The 14737-nt window shown below is 29.3% G+C and overlaps 1 protein-coding gene across 2 annotated transcripts; it reads left to right on the top strand.

The window, feature by feature from the left end:
• Positions 1-360: 360 nt before the first annotated feature.
• On the top strand, positions 361-3965 carry LOC107164800 (uncharacterized). Of its 2 annotated transcripts, none has more exons than XM_089224404.1 (2): positions 361-895; positions 3261-3965. In XM_089224404.1, exons 1-2 carry the CDS (start codon positions 491-493, stop codon positions 3837-3839), a joined length of 984 nt encoding a protein of 327 aa, XP_089080530.1. In that variant the 5' UTR covers positions 361-490; the 3' UTR covers positions 3840-3965. The 2 variants fall into 2 exon arrangements, with proteins under 2 accessions (XP_089080530.1, XP_089080531.1); XM_089224405.1 differs by having other exon boundaries at positions 365-895; positions 3270-3965.
• The last annotated feature ends 10772 nt before the right edge of the window (positions 3966-14737 follow it).

Genomic DNA, 14737 nt, shown 5'->3' on the forward strand with positions numbered 1-14737 from the left:
AAAAAAATTAATATTCTTTAAAATAAAATGAATGTATATTTTCACAGGAAAAAAAATTAATGAATTTAAAAAAAAAAACATATTAAAAACTTATTATTTTCTCAAAAATGATCGAATGACAATATAATATAATTTCGAAAGTTATTAATATAAAGTACTTATTAATACTTTTTGATGATGAGTATTATTTAGTGTTAAAATAATCACTCTGTATAGTAAAACCAAACAACAATGCTATTGATAGAATAGTTAAAAATTATAATATGTAATTAAAAGTACTATCGTATCGCTACTATATATATTGGTAGGTAGTATTTATTAGTTATTATTATGTAATCTGTTCATTACACTACAATATAGTTCTCATGAAATGTATCAGTCATATAAATATATAATATCTAATTTAAAAAAAAAAACACACAAATACCTAATGTGCAATAGTTTTTAAATCAATTTCTTATGTGTTTTAAACGTTTAAACATAAATAATAATGATAAGATATATAATTTTGTTAAATTTTTTTTTGGTTTTGGTGCCATTTTTTTCTACTATAAATACAACGGATGCTCAAGTACCACAACCTATTGAAATTATCTATCCTAAATGTTTTCTTGCGTCAGAACAAACTGGAATCATGGTCTATGAAAAATACTTCAGTCCAATACATGGTTATGCAATTAGTCCATTTGAAAGTCCAAATACAAGAAGAAATCATTTCTATCGCAGAAATGTGAATGATAAGATAATGATTATAGTACTACATTATACTGTAGTAAATTTTAGAACAACTGTACAAATGTTTACTTCTATCCGTAGTAATACTTCTAGAAATGTCAGTTCTCATTATGTAATCGCGAAAAATACCGAAGCTGGAACACACAATCAATTACTGCAGGTAAAAAGCTTTACTTCAATGTTTTTCTTAAATTCAAAAATACAAAACAATACAAAAAAGGGAGAGTAGGTAATAGCTCAAGTATATAATGAATATTTTGTTAAATTTGAATTTAAGACATAATATTGCATTCGAAAAAGATTCTGAGTGGAGAACTATTATCATATAAATATGTTCCTATTAATTATAATAGTAATTTATTTTACTTTTAGTAATACGGTTTAAACTATTATTAGGATTTCAAGAAATAGTGTCAAATTAATCTAAATGTTTAAAAAAAAATGATTGTATACATAAAATATAATAATGTACCTGGTTCAAATTAAAAATGATAAGCCATTATAATAAGTGCATTATAATAATTACCACAAAATAACTAAACATCAGACGTTTATAAAAATTATTTGTGGAATTATATTAAATTTTAGATTCTGAGTGGACCGAGGAATATATTGATTTTAGCATGATGTGTTTTTTTTTGTCTGTCATCACGTTTTGGGGCAGTAAAAATGTTTCGATTTTCGACTTCACTACCTCGTTCGATCATACAGTGAATCTAGTTGGTACTTTAGGGGGGGGGGGGCAAAAGTAAAAATTCTCGTAAATAGTCGGGATAAACAAACTAAAAATTAAGAGAAAAACGGGAAATTTTATGCACAATCAGTTTTCGATAAAATCGATTTTGTTTTTGATGTAACTTTGAAACAAATGACCATAGATACATGTAATTTTCACCGAATGTTTATACAAGTATATTCTATCAACCGTGCAATTTTCGAAAAAATTTTGACATAAGAGTTGAACTATTTATAGGCATATGCAATTTTCGATCATTATTAATTTTTTTTTAATTTTTTTAATTTTAGTTTATTTTATTTGTTGAGTAGAAAATCGTGAAAATGTAATACAAGACTCCTAACATATTGTTACAATAGCAGTTGAAAAATAAAATAAATTCATAGTCACAATTTTTTTTTATAAGCATTCAAAGTTTGAATTTTGACAACATAGTATGTAAAAATCAATAAAATTCGTAAATTATTTTAAGCTAGAAATTCATAAAAAATTTTCTTTTTAAATCTAAGATTTGAAAATTTAATACAAGGTTCCTAACATATTTTTACAATAGCAGAGAAAAAAAATAAATATATTGTTCCAATTTTTTTTACAAGCATTCAAAGTTTGAATTTTGACAACATACATGAAAATCACGAAAATTCGCAAATTATTTTAAGCTAGAAATTCATAAAAATTTTTCTTTTTAAATCTAAGATTTGAAAATTTTTAATAATCTATAGTATATCCTAGACAGATAAACCGTCTCCGCTCAGAATCATTTTTCGTATACAATGATTATAATATCTTTGGATTAAAATTTAATTCTATCCATTACTGCAGTAACCCACTTGTACAGCAGAGCGACATCCACGACTTACCCGCTTTTTTTTGTTTTAAATCTTTATTGATTACAACATTTGAAAAACTTTCTTGAAAATGTTTGAATCTTAGGTGTGAGTATGAATAATTTTAGGAGTTTTTAAAAACAAAATAATTTGCAAATGTTCGTGATACTTGCGAATTTAGTCAATATTTAAACTTCAAATGCTTTTAAAAAAATATTGTAATATTGTGTAAACAATACACACAAAAATAAATTATAATATTTACTCGATTATTAAGAAATGTCCCATTCTACCAGTAATTGTTCTCTGGACTCCAAGTTTAAGATTCAATCATTTCTGAAAAAAGTGCCGAACCAGCATAAAAATAAATAAACAAATAAAAAACACACATTGTTGTATAATCAATACATCAATCACTGCCTTCAGAGTCTAAAAAAAATTGTGCTTTTAAAAATTACTTGAAGTTTAAACATGCTGTAAATAAAACGTGGATTTCAATATTTAAAAATATATTATGTATAATATACTTATCAAAGAAGTAATTGGTTCGGCCTACTTGGTTACCTAAGTTAAATTATTTATACGATTTTCAGTATTTATCCATATACTGTTAAGATCATAACGCTGTATTAAAAACCAATATAATTTAACTCATTAATACAAAAAATAAAAATAAAATACAATACAAAAGATTTAGTTAGCAAACAAAGACTAATATAAATTGATACAGCTAAAAATGTAAACAGTAATTATTATGAGGTCAAGTGTCAAAGAATAAATAACACTTGTTTGTTTTTTATTATATAAGTACACAATTGAATATTCAATATCCAATACACTTCAATACTTTTTGATCATAATTAATATACATTTTTTATAACGGGATTATTTTTATTAAAAAATAAATTTAGTGACTCTGTATATATTATTAAGAAGTGCATTATTAGAAATGATAATTGTAGTTTCTGCAGGTCGTACCAGAAACTTTCGTATCGTTTCACTCTGGAAGATCCTCATGGGGCAACTACTCCCAAATCAATCCCATATCAATAGGTATCGAAATCGTTAATTTTGGACATAATGAAATTGATGATTCGTGGGACCCGTTTTTTCAAGAACAAATTCGCATTGTTGGTTTAACGGTGACTCGAATGGTCAACCAGTATAAAGTGTTACCACACAATATAGTTGGACACTCGGATATTGCCCCGAATAGAAAAACTGATCCTGGTGTAATGTTTCCTTGGGGCCAATTGTACAAGGACTATGGCATAGGTGCTTGGTTGGACAGCGATGAAATGAACGAGACAGTCATTATCGCCAAGTACCGTCCCTCAACACCGTGTCCGCGTATACCAGATCAGAAGCTGTTTGTCAATTATTTGGGTATTTACGGATACAATATAACCGATGAGGTTCAAGCCATTAAGGCTTTTAAAGCACACTTTACAGCCAATCAAAAACCAGAATTATATAATCAAAATGTAACACATCTTGAAATGTACTGGATTTGGGCTTTGGTAGCTAAGTATTTACATTAACGAAAGTCTAAATTGTAATTCACTATAGATATAGAATATTATAGAATTAATATATCACATAATAAAAATTCAATTTTATCATGGTTTTTATCGCATAAATAAAACTTAAATAATGAACTGTTAAAATGTATAAATATTTTAATGATTATTTATTTAATTGATCATGAGAATTTAACTTCAACAGTTAGGATATATTTAGCGCTACGCATGTGTTAGCATTTTCTTTTAGTATATTAGTACGTTATTAACAAATCATGTTTAAATTATATGTTATAAAACCAATAAAACTAACTTGAGCATTTTTAATGTTAACGGTATCGACATACCGTTAACACCGTTAATACCGACGTATTATCATAGGCGAATTGTAATGATTTTCTTTTTTTGGGAGTGTGGAGGGGCTATAGTCTTTTTTTTGTGGTATCAACGACGATGCCGCAACTTCTTGCGAATTACTTCACATAAAGGCTATAATGATTCAGGTACAGAGGTACAGACCATATATCCTACTAATATAACTATAGAAAAATGTAAAGGAACAAAATGCAAAAAGGATTAAAGAAGCATATTATCAAGTAAAATATGAATAAATAATATACTATACATCATAATATTATTATTAAATAAACATGTTGTATTTGAATTAAATATAAAAAAAAATATTTTAAAAAGGAAATGATTACTATATTATAAATTTTAAACACTTGCTTTTTTGGACAAATATATTAAGAACCTTTTCAGATTTAATATTATTATAGCTAAGTCCCATTCAATATGAAGTAACGTTAGATTTTCAAATCTATCGTTAGTCATAGTCTCATATAATTTCATAGCAATGTTTTTATTCGTCACATTACTGAAAATGATATCTCACATATGGACATATAAAACAGTAAACTTTTACACGAGTGGATAAACAAATTAATAGGGGGGGGGGGGAGCTTAATTGAATTCGGAGGGGGGCTATAGCCTCCTTAGCCCTCATCATTCTACGCTTACGAGTATTACATTACATATTATTTACAATAGGATTGATTGTTTATGTAATATCAGTAATGATTATATTAATAATAATATACTAGTGATGTAATAATCAAAATCTATAGTGATAATTGTTAGTCATAAACTCATAACTCATAATAAATTAAAAAACTGTATCTATAGTTTAAAGATTATTTAATTGTTTTTAATAACTGAATAGTATTATGTGGAGCCAAAACTTTTTGAAATAACTGACTTATTTTGATCATATTGTTCTAAACTTTTATAGTTATGTCCATCGTAAAAACATTATAAAGCATAGCCGCATAAGAACAATATGATATAAATACTGAAATGCATCATCTATAACAGAAAAAAGCAATGTTTCATTATAGTAGATATATAGTTTAATATATACCTACTTCATAAATATGAATTCAAAATAATTGAATAATATCTTTATTGCATTATAGTCTCATTTAAATTCACCCGATGACTAATGTCAATGCTATATATTATTAATTCGTTTAAAATTTATGATACCACAATTTATTATTTGTATAAGTATTATTCAACTAAGTGGCCAGGTGGGCAGACAAATTCAAATTACAAAAATATGTTTATGTTGTTGATGCCACAATACCATTTTAATATATTAAAATTATCAAATCAATGAAGGTTGATTTTTAAATTTTACAACCTTCTCAATCGATTTTAAGTGTGGCTTATAACTCAAATCTAGCCAAAGAACTTTTGAATCAGTTTCATCAATATTTTAATAGTAATACATAATTCATATAAATTATAATGAATTTCAAAGGTTTATTAGAAATCTAATATGGTAAATCTCAATTGTTTTACTATAGTGTTAAAAAACAATACATTTTATTTAATAAAAGTAATAAATAAAAATCTATAAATGGGTTAAAATTGTCATAAGTTTATATCAGATTTCGTAGGTCTTTTAAAACGTATATCAAATGCAAATCCCATCTTAATGAATGGTTATTCATGGATAAATTTAATATTGTATAAAATAAATTGATTAAATTGTTATTGAATGAATGATTAAACTTTTTAAAAATTACCATATTATCAAACTACCAAATGAAAGTTTAAATTCGCTATAGAAAAATGATTGCTATTAATGGTCTCTCAGCTGGTCCTTCGTCACATAACATTATCTTTATTTGTATGAATACAACTTTATTTTATTTTGTTATATTGTGCTAAAGCACTTATTGTAAATATTATGTTAGTAGGTAAATAAAAATAATAACTTTGTTATAACTCAGGAATTCTTAGGAAAAGAAAATTCTATGACATTAATTGATGAACGAAATAATAATACTTTTTTTTATCAATTTAATAGGTTATAAATCCTTATTTGAATTTTATTTTTTGTTATTCTTGCTAACTGTTTAAATTACATTTTTTTCAGTGCTAGAATATTAAAACCCAATTAATAACATAATAATATTATTTCATAGAAACTAAATTTTATTTAAAGACGAAACACAAAAGCCAAGGTAATACTTTAGAAGATTATAATCAAATACCTCTTGTTCATCATAAAATTTTTATTTTTGTATCTTCCATATTATAGCATATAAATTATTTAAATTTAACAATAAAACAATGTAAAACAATTAAGTATCATGTTATTATAAAGTTCTATAAATTTATTTTATTTTCATTACAGTGTAGGTTTAGATTGATAGTCGATATATCCAATATTTACACTACTATATACAGGATGATTCACCTAGCATAGTAGCATGTTCACCCCCTTTTTCTTCTTCATAAATGTAGTTATTCAAAATCTGAATTTTAGGATTTTTTTTTTATATATTTAAAGACTATATTTTCAAATTCTTGAAATTTTTTGTAGTACTTAATAAGTATTCTGTAGAGATACAAACTTTTGTTTTTCTTATGAGAACTCCCCTCTATAATGGATAATTTTTCTAAAACATTTGACCTACCTAAATCAAAATTCGTACAAGTAGTTTTGAGTTATTTAACTTTGTGGTTTATCGATAAAAGATTCATAGTAATGTGTTCATATGATATGGGAGTTAAGGTAATTTGAACATTTTAGTAATTATTATTTATCTATCAACATTAATAATTTATAAAAATAGCCCAAGTGTAGTAAATACTTATAGTTCCAATTTATCGTTTGTTTTATATTTTTTTAAACTATTTTTAAGGATCTTTAGTACTAACATTTTAACAACCAACTAAATAATTTATAACAAAAAAAGGAGTTATCAATTGAAAAACAGAAGCTTGTATCGTCACAGAACATTCCTTTAGTAAGTATTACAAAAATCTCAGGAATTGGAAAATATGGTATTTTTTTAGTATATTTAAAAATCCCGAAAATCAGAATTTGAATGAATTAATTATTAAAGGAAACAATGGGGATGCACATGCTTGATGAATCACCCTGTATAATAATCAATTTTAAAACGATAGAATTTTTTTTTTGTATTCATCAATGATTCACCGCGTATAGCATGTCCAGTCTGTATTTTACCAGTCATTCTGGTCTATTGTGTGGTCTGAATATAAAATGTATAGCGCACGCGACTGATTGTCATGAACTGTTAAGGAAACTTGCCTAAGCGCCATAATGGAATGCCAAATAGCTTTTATCCATAGAATAATGATTTTTCATTCATACGTTGTAAAATATAATACCTATGGTCCTACAGTTACTAAAAAGACTTCTTGATAAAAAAAATAAAAAAAATACAATCATTACTCTTCCTTCATCACGTACATATTATAACGACATAACGCTTAGATATCATATAGCAATTAAAAACATAATTCAAGTAAAAAAATATACATTATTGGATTCTGAATCCTTAAAATAACATTTTCTACAGATATTAAATTAAAAAATAATTATAAATATTAAAAATCTCTTATTATTCAATGTTAAATATTATGGTAAACACATAGATAAATTATGATGCAACTAGGATGTTTCAGCTATTGGGCTACATTTTGCAAAAGTATAGTAGAACAAAAAATTAATTTATTACTCGATTAATATTAACTATATCTAATAACTATTAACCATTATAATCTATTTATGATTACATTTTATGTCATCGAATTCAATAAAGTACAATATGTAAAAGGTAAAAAAATCTAATAAATTGCTAGTTTGAGTTCGCTTAGTTCTAGAGGATATTTATATTTCATCAATATCAACAATATAATATAAACCAAATAAAAGCGGCTATAGGGTTGTAACTTTTATAGGTAAGTACATTATTCAATAATTATATAAAACCCACTGTAAGTACCCACTATGTATTCAATTTGATCGTAAATTGTTATTATTGTGTCTAGGTAACTTATCACCTGCTGTGTTATTTATCAATAATTGGGTATTTCTGCCCCAACGTCTGAAAAACAATCGATAACTTTGCACATTTTTCAACCACTGCTGCGACACACGATGAGTGCCAGTAACGATGACTGTAATAAGACCGACGTATCGATAAACATTTCTTTATAGGTACCTACAAATACCTATATAGTATTATATATACGGCATACGCGGTTCATCCCTCCAAAAGAATTTTAATATGTGGTCGAGCAACTCGCCAGAGGGTGTGTCTAATTTTATTGTGTCGGCGAGCTCTCTCTCTTATCAGCCGTGTCGGATCAAATTCGTTTGGACTTTGTCTCAACCGAGTTAAAACACACACGCACGTCGTCGCAAGTAAGCACATTACATTACTATAATATATGTTACATATTATACATCTATATCTACAAATACCCACGTGGATACATTTGTGGACGTACGACTTGGTCCGAGGGGATGGTCGGGGGAGAGGGTCAACCGGGTGCTAAGAGAAGATGGCATAGGTAGGTATAATAATATATATATAATGTATAATATATATGGCGTATAGGTATAGGCCACACGGGTATGTATGCATTATAAATGTTTTGGAATGTCCAATGGTTTTGGAATGCTACTGCGGGTGGTATATACCTACCGTGTATCTTCTTCTTTTTCTCATGCCCCCACACGGCCGTACATATTATTATTATACATGTATATACAACACGTATATTATTATTATTATTATTATTATTATCCGACAGTGGTCGGAAAACGATACACCGTCACTAATTGACAACCGTGCTTTGTGGGGCTTACACATATAGTGATGTACCTATATAATAATAATAATACCTGCGGTGTGTGTTTGTGTGTTTGCGTCTATATTATATATATATATAGGATACGAAACGTCTTAATGGATGTCGGACGGCGGCGGGTCCCCCTTAAACAAACAACCATATAATAATAATATTATAGCGGCTATGTTGTAAGATGCTCTCGCTCTGCACCACACACATGTAGAGGTACCTACACGCACTACACTATACAAGCACGCGGCTCTCGTCGTCGTCGTGCCGCGCTTATCGACGGTCTCGATCTCCCGTGGGATAAATCACCGCACAAAAAATGATCGTTGCCGGAACGGGTGTGGCCCGAGCGACGTCATCGCGCGGGATTCCAAACGTAATTGATCGGGGGGATTGTGGCAGACCATGGCGGGACGGCAGTGCGGGAGAGGATAAAAAGGAAACCAGGGAGGTCCACATATAATAATAATTACACGTCCGTTTACCTACAAAATACAAATCGCCATTTGGTGGTTACACGACCGCTGTTACCGTCTGCATAGGCATCCAATATTATGGTGTATATATATAGTTGTGTGTGTGTGTCTGTACCTACTTGTGTATATATTACATACGTATCACGTGCGGTCTTTATATATACTTTATATTATTACCTATATACCATCGTTGGCGTCCAGTAAGAGATTATTACATTATATATTTACCAGTAGTTATTATATCTTTTGAGTTTAAACAAATTATTATTTACTAGGTACCTACGATTTATGTTATATACTATGGGCATACAAGTACATACGTCGTGTAATTACCTCATATACAAGGTAATTATTTAATACATTTATTATAAAATCTTTATTTAAAGCTGAACGGTAAGTATTTTGAACAACATAATAATTGTTTTAACACAAACCTACAATAATTTAAATTTATGTTCTGTATTGTATACGTTCATTCTAGCACAATTTTCTAAAATTGGTAAATGTATTTTTATTTTTAAATAGTAATTACTTATTCAGAAGATGCGGAATAGTTCAATACTCGAATAATTATAGTCTTCTTTATTAAAGCTTATATTTTAGTTCTCGGCAATATGACGAGATTGTAATTGTAGGTTAGATACAACATAATATTTATGTTAATATAAAAAACATAACATCACTTAATAAAAATTAATAGTTCAATCAAGGAAACCTTACTAACCTAACTCTGATATATTTTGTTAGGTACTATTATTTACCATTACAAGGTAAGTCTTTTAAATCAATTAAATTTTTTTTTTTTTAATTTAATTTAAGTATAGAACTATTCCCATGGTGATGTATTATATATGAATTAACTGAAGCAAATAATGTGCTAAAAGTTTTACGGATAAAATAAATGTTTTTAAGAAGTTTTGCGTTGAAAGAATTATTAGTAAGCAATTTTGTCCTCTATGCTATATAGCTATTTTACAAAACTAAAAACACTAAGCCTTGGGCCACTACATCATTTATTAAATATATTAGACGATAAGGAATCATTTACATACTCAAGTTAGAAATTTAAACAACCATCATAACTCATACCAAATTATAAGAATATTATGCATAAATATGATACAGAAATAAAGTAGGTACATTTTGAAAACGGCTCTAATATCAGATTTATTCAATTAAATTACTACTAAAAAATTATACAATGCGGTTGTGCAAAGTATACTAATAGTTTTCGACCAAAAAGAGTTTCTAACACTCTTGGAATAAGATTTCCGCTAACTATGAACTAGGTAGGAACTTCCCCGCTACTATACTCGGTGATCAAAAAATGAACATATCAGACCAAGACTTTTTATAATTAATAAAATAATAAATATATTACATAATTATTATATTATTTCATAAATCACTGATTAATAATTTAAAAATGTAGATATTCAAATTTAATTACTGTGTTAAATAGTGGCTCTGACTCCTTGGCCACTAAATTTTGTCATTACGCTATTAGTACTACGTATTAGTCTGACGAATATTTTATTCATCAGTTCGCCCGGTGACTTTCGAAGTACGCCGAGACGATCGCCTGCAGATGATAAAATATGTTTACGTAACAAATGCATCCGACGACGGAGTGATGGTATAAATCTCGTAACACATTGAGCGATTCGGCGTAATGCAACGTTGCAGGTTACATCGTAACATTACTGTTAACACTATAATAACGATTCAACGTCGCAACTACATACAAGACACGAAGACACGTTACAAAGGTAACGACAGATAAATCGTAATTCGTTACATTTGCCGCGTGCGCGCGGACAGCGAAGAAACGGCAACGCAAAACCGAGAAAAGAAAAGCCAAACGGGCTAATTTTTAATCCCCAAGACGACCAGTAACGGCGACACACAACACGAACATGTCAAAATAAAAACGATTTGTCATCCTGCAGCTGTCCGACGACGGGTGTACTCAACGTTGCACACACAAAAACCAACGATAAACACGACGAACGATAATATAGTAGATAACCGATCTAGTGTTATTTAACAATTTAAACAACTGCGCAAACTGTATAGTGAGCAATTATTGTAGCCGTACAAAAATAAAATGTCACTGCGAAAATGTCTCGTCAGGCCTGCAGCGTAACAGTAATAATCAATAAACAAAAATTATAACAAACAAACAAACACCGTGCATGCCACGGCCTACTGGTAAACACCACAAACAACGGTCAGTATCTCCGCGAGTACTATAATAACTGTCTGCGGCGTATTTCGGCTGAAAATGTTGATATATAATCTCGGAGACGGCGCGACGGACGTGAGCGATTTCTATTGACTATATTATTATTATGCATCACATAAACATATAACGTAATACGCGACGGCGACGGTGACACCACATACTATATATTATATACTTATATAAATATATCTATCAGATAACCTATAAAGGTCCCCACAACGGTAGCGATAGGATTGGGAGTTGGGACCTTTACCACTTCGACGTAGTGCCGCAACTAGGATTCTTGGGGCCCCGGACACAGTCAATGTATGGGGCCCTGAGGCTTATGTATATATTTTTTTATAGGTTACCAATACAAAATAAATAATGATGGTATTTTTTTTTAAAAAACCTAAAAATAAAATGCGAATGCCCACCACCACCCAGTGACTGGTGTCTTGTTATTAAAATATAACAACACTTTTAGTGTTTGTTTTTTTATTATAAATACAAATTGTATTATAATATTGATTCTGTCATCAAATTACCAATACTTTCACTCAGTGGCGGCCTGGCCAAGTCGGCGAGTCGGCGATCGCCGACTGGGCCTTTGGCTAAATGGGCCCTTACAGCCAGAGCCATTACCCGATTGAGATTATATTATTTTAAATGTTCATAAATAACTTAGTTTGTAGATATTATCTTAAATCGTGTTAGATAGTCGTATTAGCCAAAGGGGTAAAGTTAATTGAAACCTAAATAAGGTACTTACAAAAATAGTTACATATTATACATTTTTTTGGAAGAGGGGGGGTAGTAGAACTTCAAAATGATTAGGTATCTTTAAAAATGTTGTAAAAAGGCCCATAGCCATTTGCATTTGCACATTTGCTATTAGTCTTATTGGTCAGGGGCCTTTTTAAATTCTAGCCGACTAAAAAAAATGAACCCAGGCCGCCACTGCTTTCACTAACAGTTCAGAATTATCATAAATAGAATTAGCTAAAATAATAAAATGTATGAAATAATTGTTAAAACGTTCATCGGCGGTGACCGGGAGGGGGGGGGCTTACGGGGGCTTAGCTCCCTCAAAATAAATAATTTGAAGTTAAAGCCCCCCTAAAAATATTAAACAAACAATACCATACTTTTGTACAATTTGCAAAATTGTTATCAATATTTTATATTCTAATATCCACAATTATATAAGTGTATTTAGTACATACATATTATTTACCAATTTATTCTGTCACTAAATTACCAATACTTTCACTAACAGTTTTATATATAAATATAGATGTTATTATGGATCAATAGGGGCCCCCCGCTCTTCGACAACACATTAAATAGCATTATAAATCATAAAAATAAATATTTTCAATAATATTTTTACTTAATATATTTTATTTTATTTAAACATTAAACTATAATACATTTTTTTTTAAATAGACGCACTGCACGTCGGGGCCCCTTGAGCCAACGATTAGCGGCCCTCTGCAGGGGCATTGCCCCGGCTGCCCCTGTGGTTGTTGCGGCACTGCTTCGACGTGAGCGAGACTACGGCGGTATCGTTATCGCTACCACTACCGCCGCAGTGTGTGGGACCCATGAGGCCAAGTGGTACGCCACAAATGCACGCCGACCGTAGTCGTTCGCAACGGCGTGATGAGTATTATAACGACAAATTAGATCTAATTCGTAATGAGTAATATATCCATCACGCGTTTTCTTTGACGGACAGGCGTGCACAAAATTAGCACTGGAGCGACTATGGCTAGACCAGACGACAACACCTGTACAGATGTGTAGGTACCGGACACTATTCGTGTTGGCGTGAGCAACGGGTCAAAAGTAACGATATCGACGTAAAGCGATAATGATTGTGATGCAGCCAAAGATTAATTGACGCACGATATTCGTCGTTAGGAAAAATTAAACTGTCGACAATACTTACCACATATTGGCATAGCTTCATATTGTCATTGAATGATCTGATGTGAATTTAATATGAATAAAAAAGGACAAATAACAAAAAAGAAAAAGTTATATAGTAATAAGTACGATATATAAACCAATAATAAACGAAAATAATAGTTATATTAGAATTGATCCAATTGCAGATGATACGAAAGAACTCAAAGAAAAAAGAGTAAAATAGGTACAGATTCATCCACTATTCTCAAACCGAGACTGCGAAATCGATAATAATTGCAATTATTGCAGGCTACCGCAGTATAATAATCAATTTATAACAAACTAGTTATCACGAAGTGGTAGTTATTATTATATCAGTATACAGATGACCTGTGTGGGAGTTTTATACACTTGAGAAAGAGGGGCACAAGTAAACAAAGGCGCAATTGTGCAAATAGTGTAAATTTATGAAAAAAGCTTTATTTCGGAATTCTATACAAAAGGAAATCACTCCTGGAACATAAGTTTTGTCCAAAATCCCTTTATTAAAACTTAAAAAAATTTTAATTATTTAAAGACGACCTTATAGACAACAGCAATTGAATTATCATTTTCTTTTACATTTAAAAATTGGAGAAACAAAACAAAGCTGTTCTAAAAACTTAGAAAAATAGATAAAAGGAAAAATTGAAACCGTCAATACTTCATAAAAAAAAGCTAATAATGATATACATTTTTTACTGCAACAATCGAATAAAACTAATAAATATAAATTGGTATATTAATTCAAATTTAATACATTTTGAGATATTAAAAACATTAAATATTGAACTATAGAATTGAAATTATATTAGGTAGGTACTAATTTTTGTAATGTTTTTGTAGCACCAAATTGAGGAAATATTGACTATGACACATAAACAATAACAAAAACTCATCATATAATTCATAAAGATACAATACAAATACCAATTAAGCCTATTCTATTAAAATTTGTAATAGCTTATATGATATAATAGGGATAATATTTCTACTGCAAAATTTGACAAAATATTAATTTCATGATGAAATATGTGTGACAAAAAAACATAAATATAATAAAACATCTTAATACAAAT

Source organism: Diuraphis noxia, unplaced genomic scaffold (genome assembly GCF_037042655.1).
Source record: "Diuraphis noxia isolate RWA-SAM2 unplaced genomic scaffold, SU_Dnox_SAM2 contig0003, whole genome shotgun sequence".
NCBI classification, from domain to species: Eukaryota; Metazoa; Arthropoda; class Insecta; order Hemiptera; family Aphididae; genus Diuraphis; species Diuraphis noxia.

What these genes read in the sequence shown, in the direction of transcription:
- LOC107164800 (XM_089224404.1), top strand. Translation starts at nt 491, where the DNA reads ATGATAAGATATATAATTTTGTTAAATTTTTTTTTGGTTTTGGTGCCA. An exon ending in CACACAATCAATTACTGCAG is followed by an intron (nt 896 to 3,260) that starts GTAAAAAGCTTT and finishes TGATAATTGTAG; the next exon opens with TTTCTGCAGGTCGTACCAGA.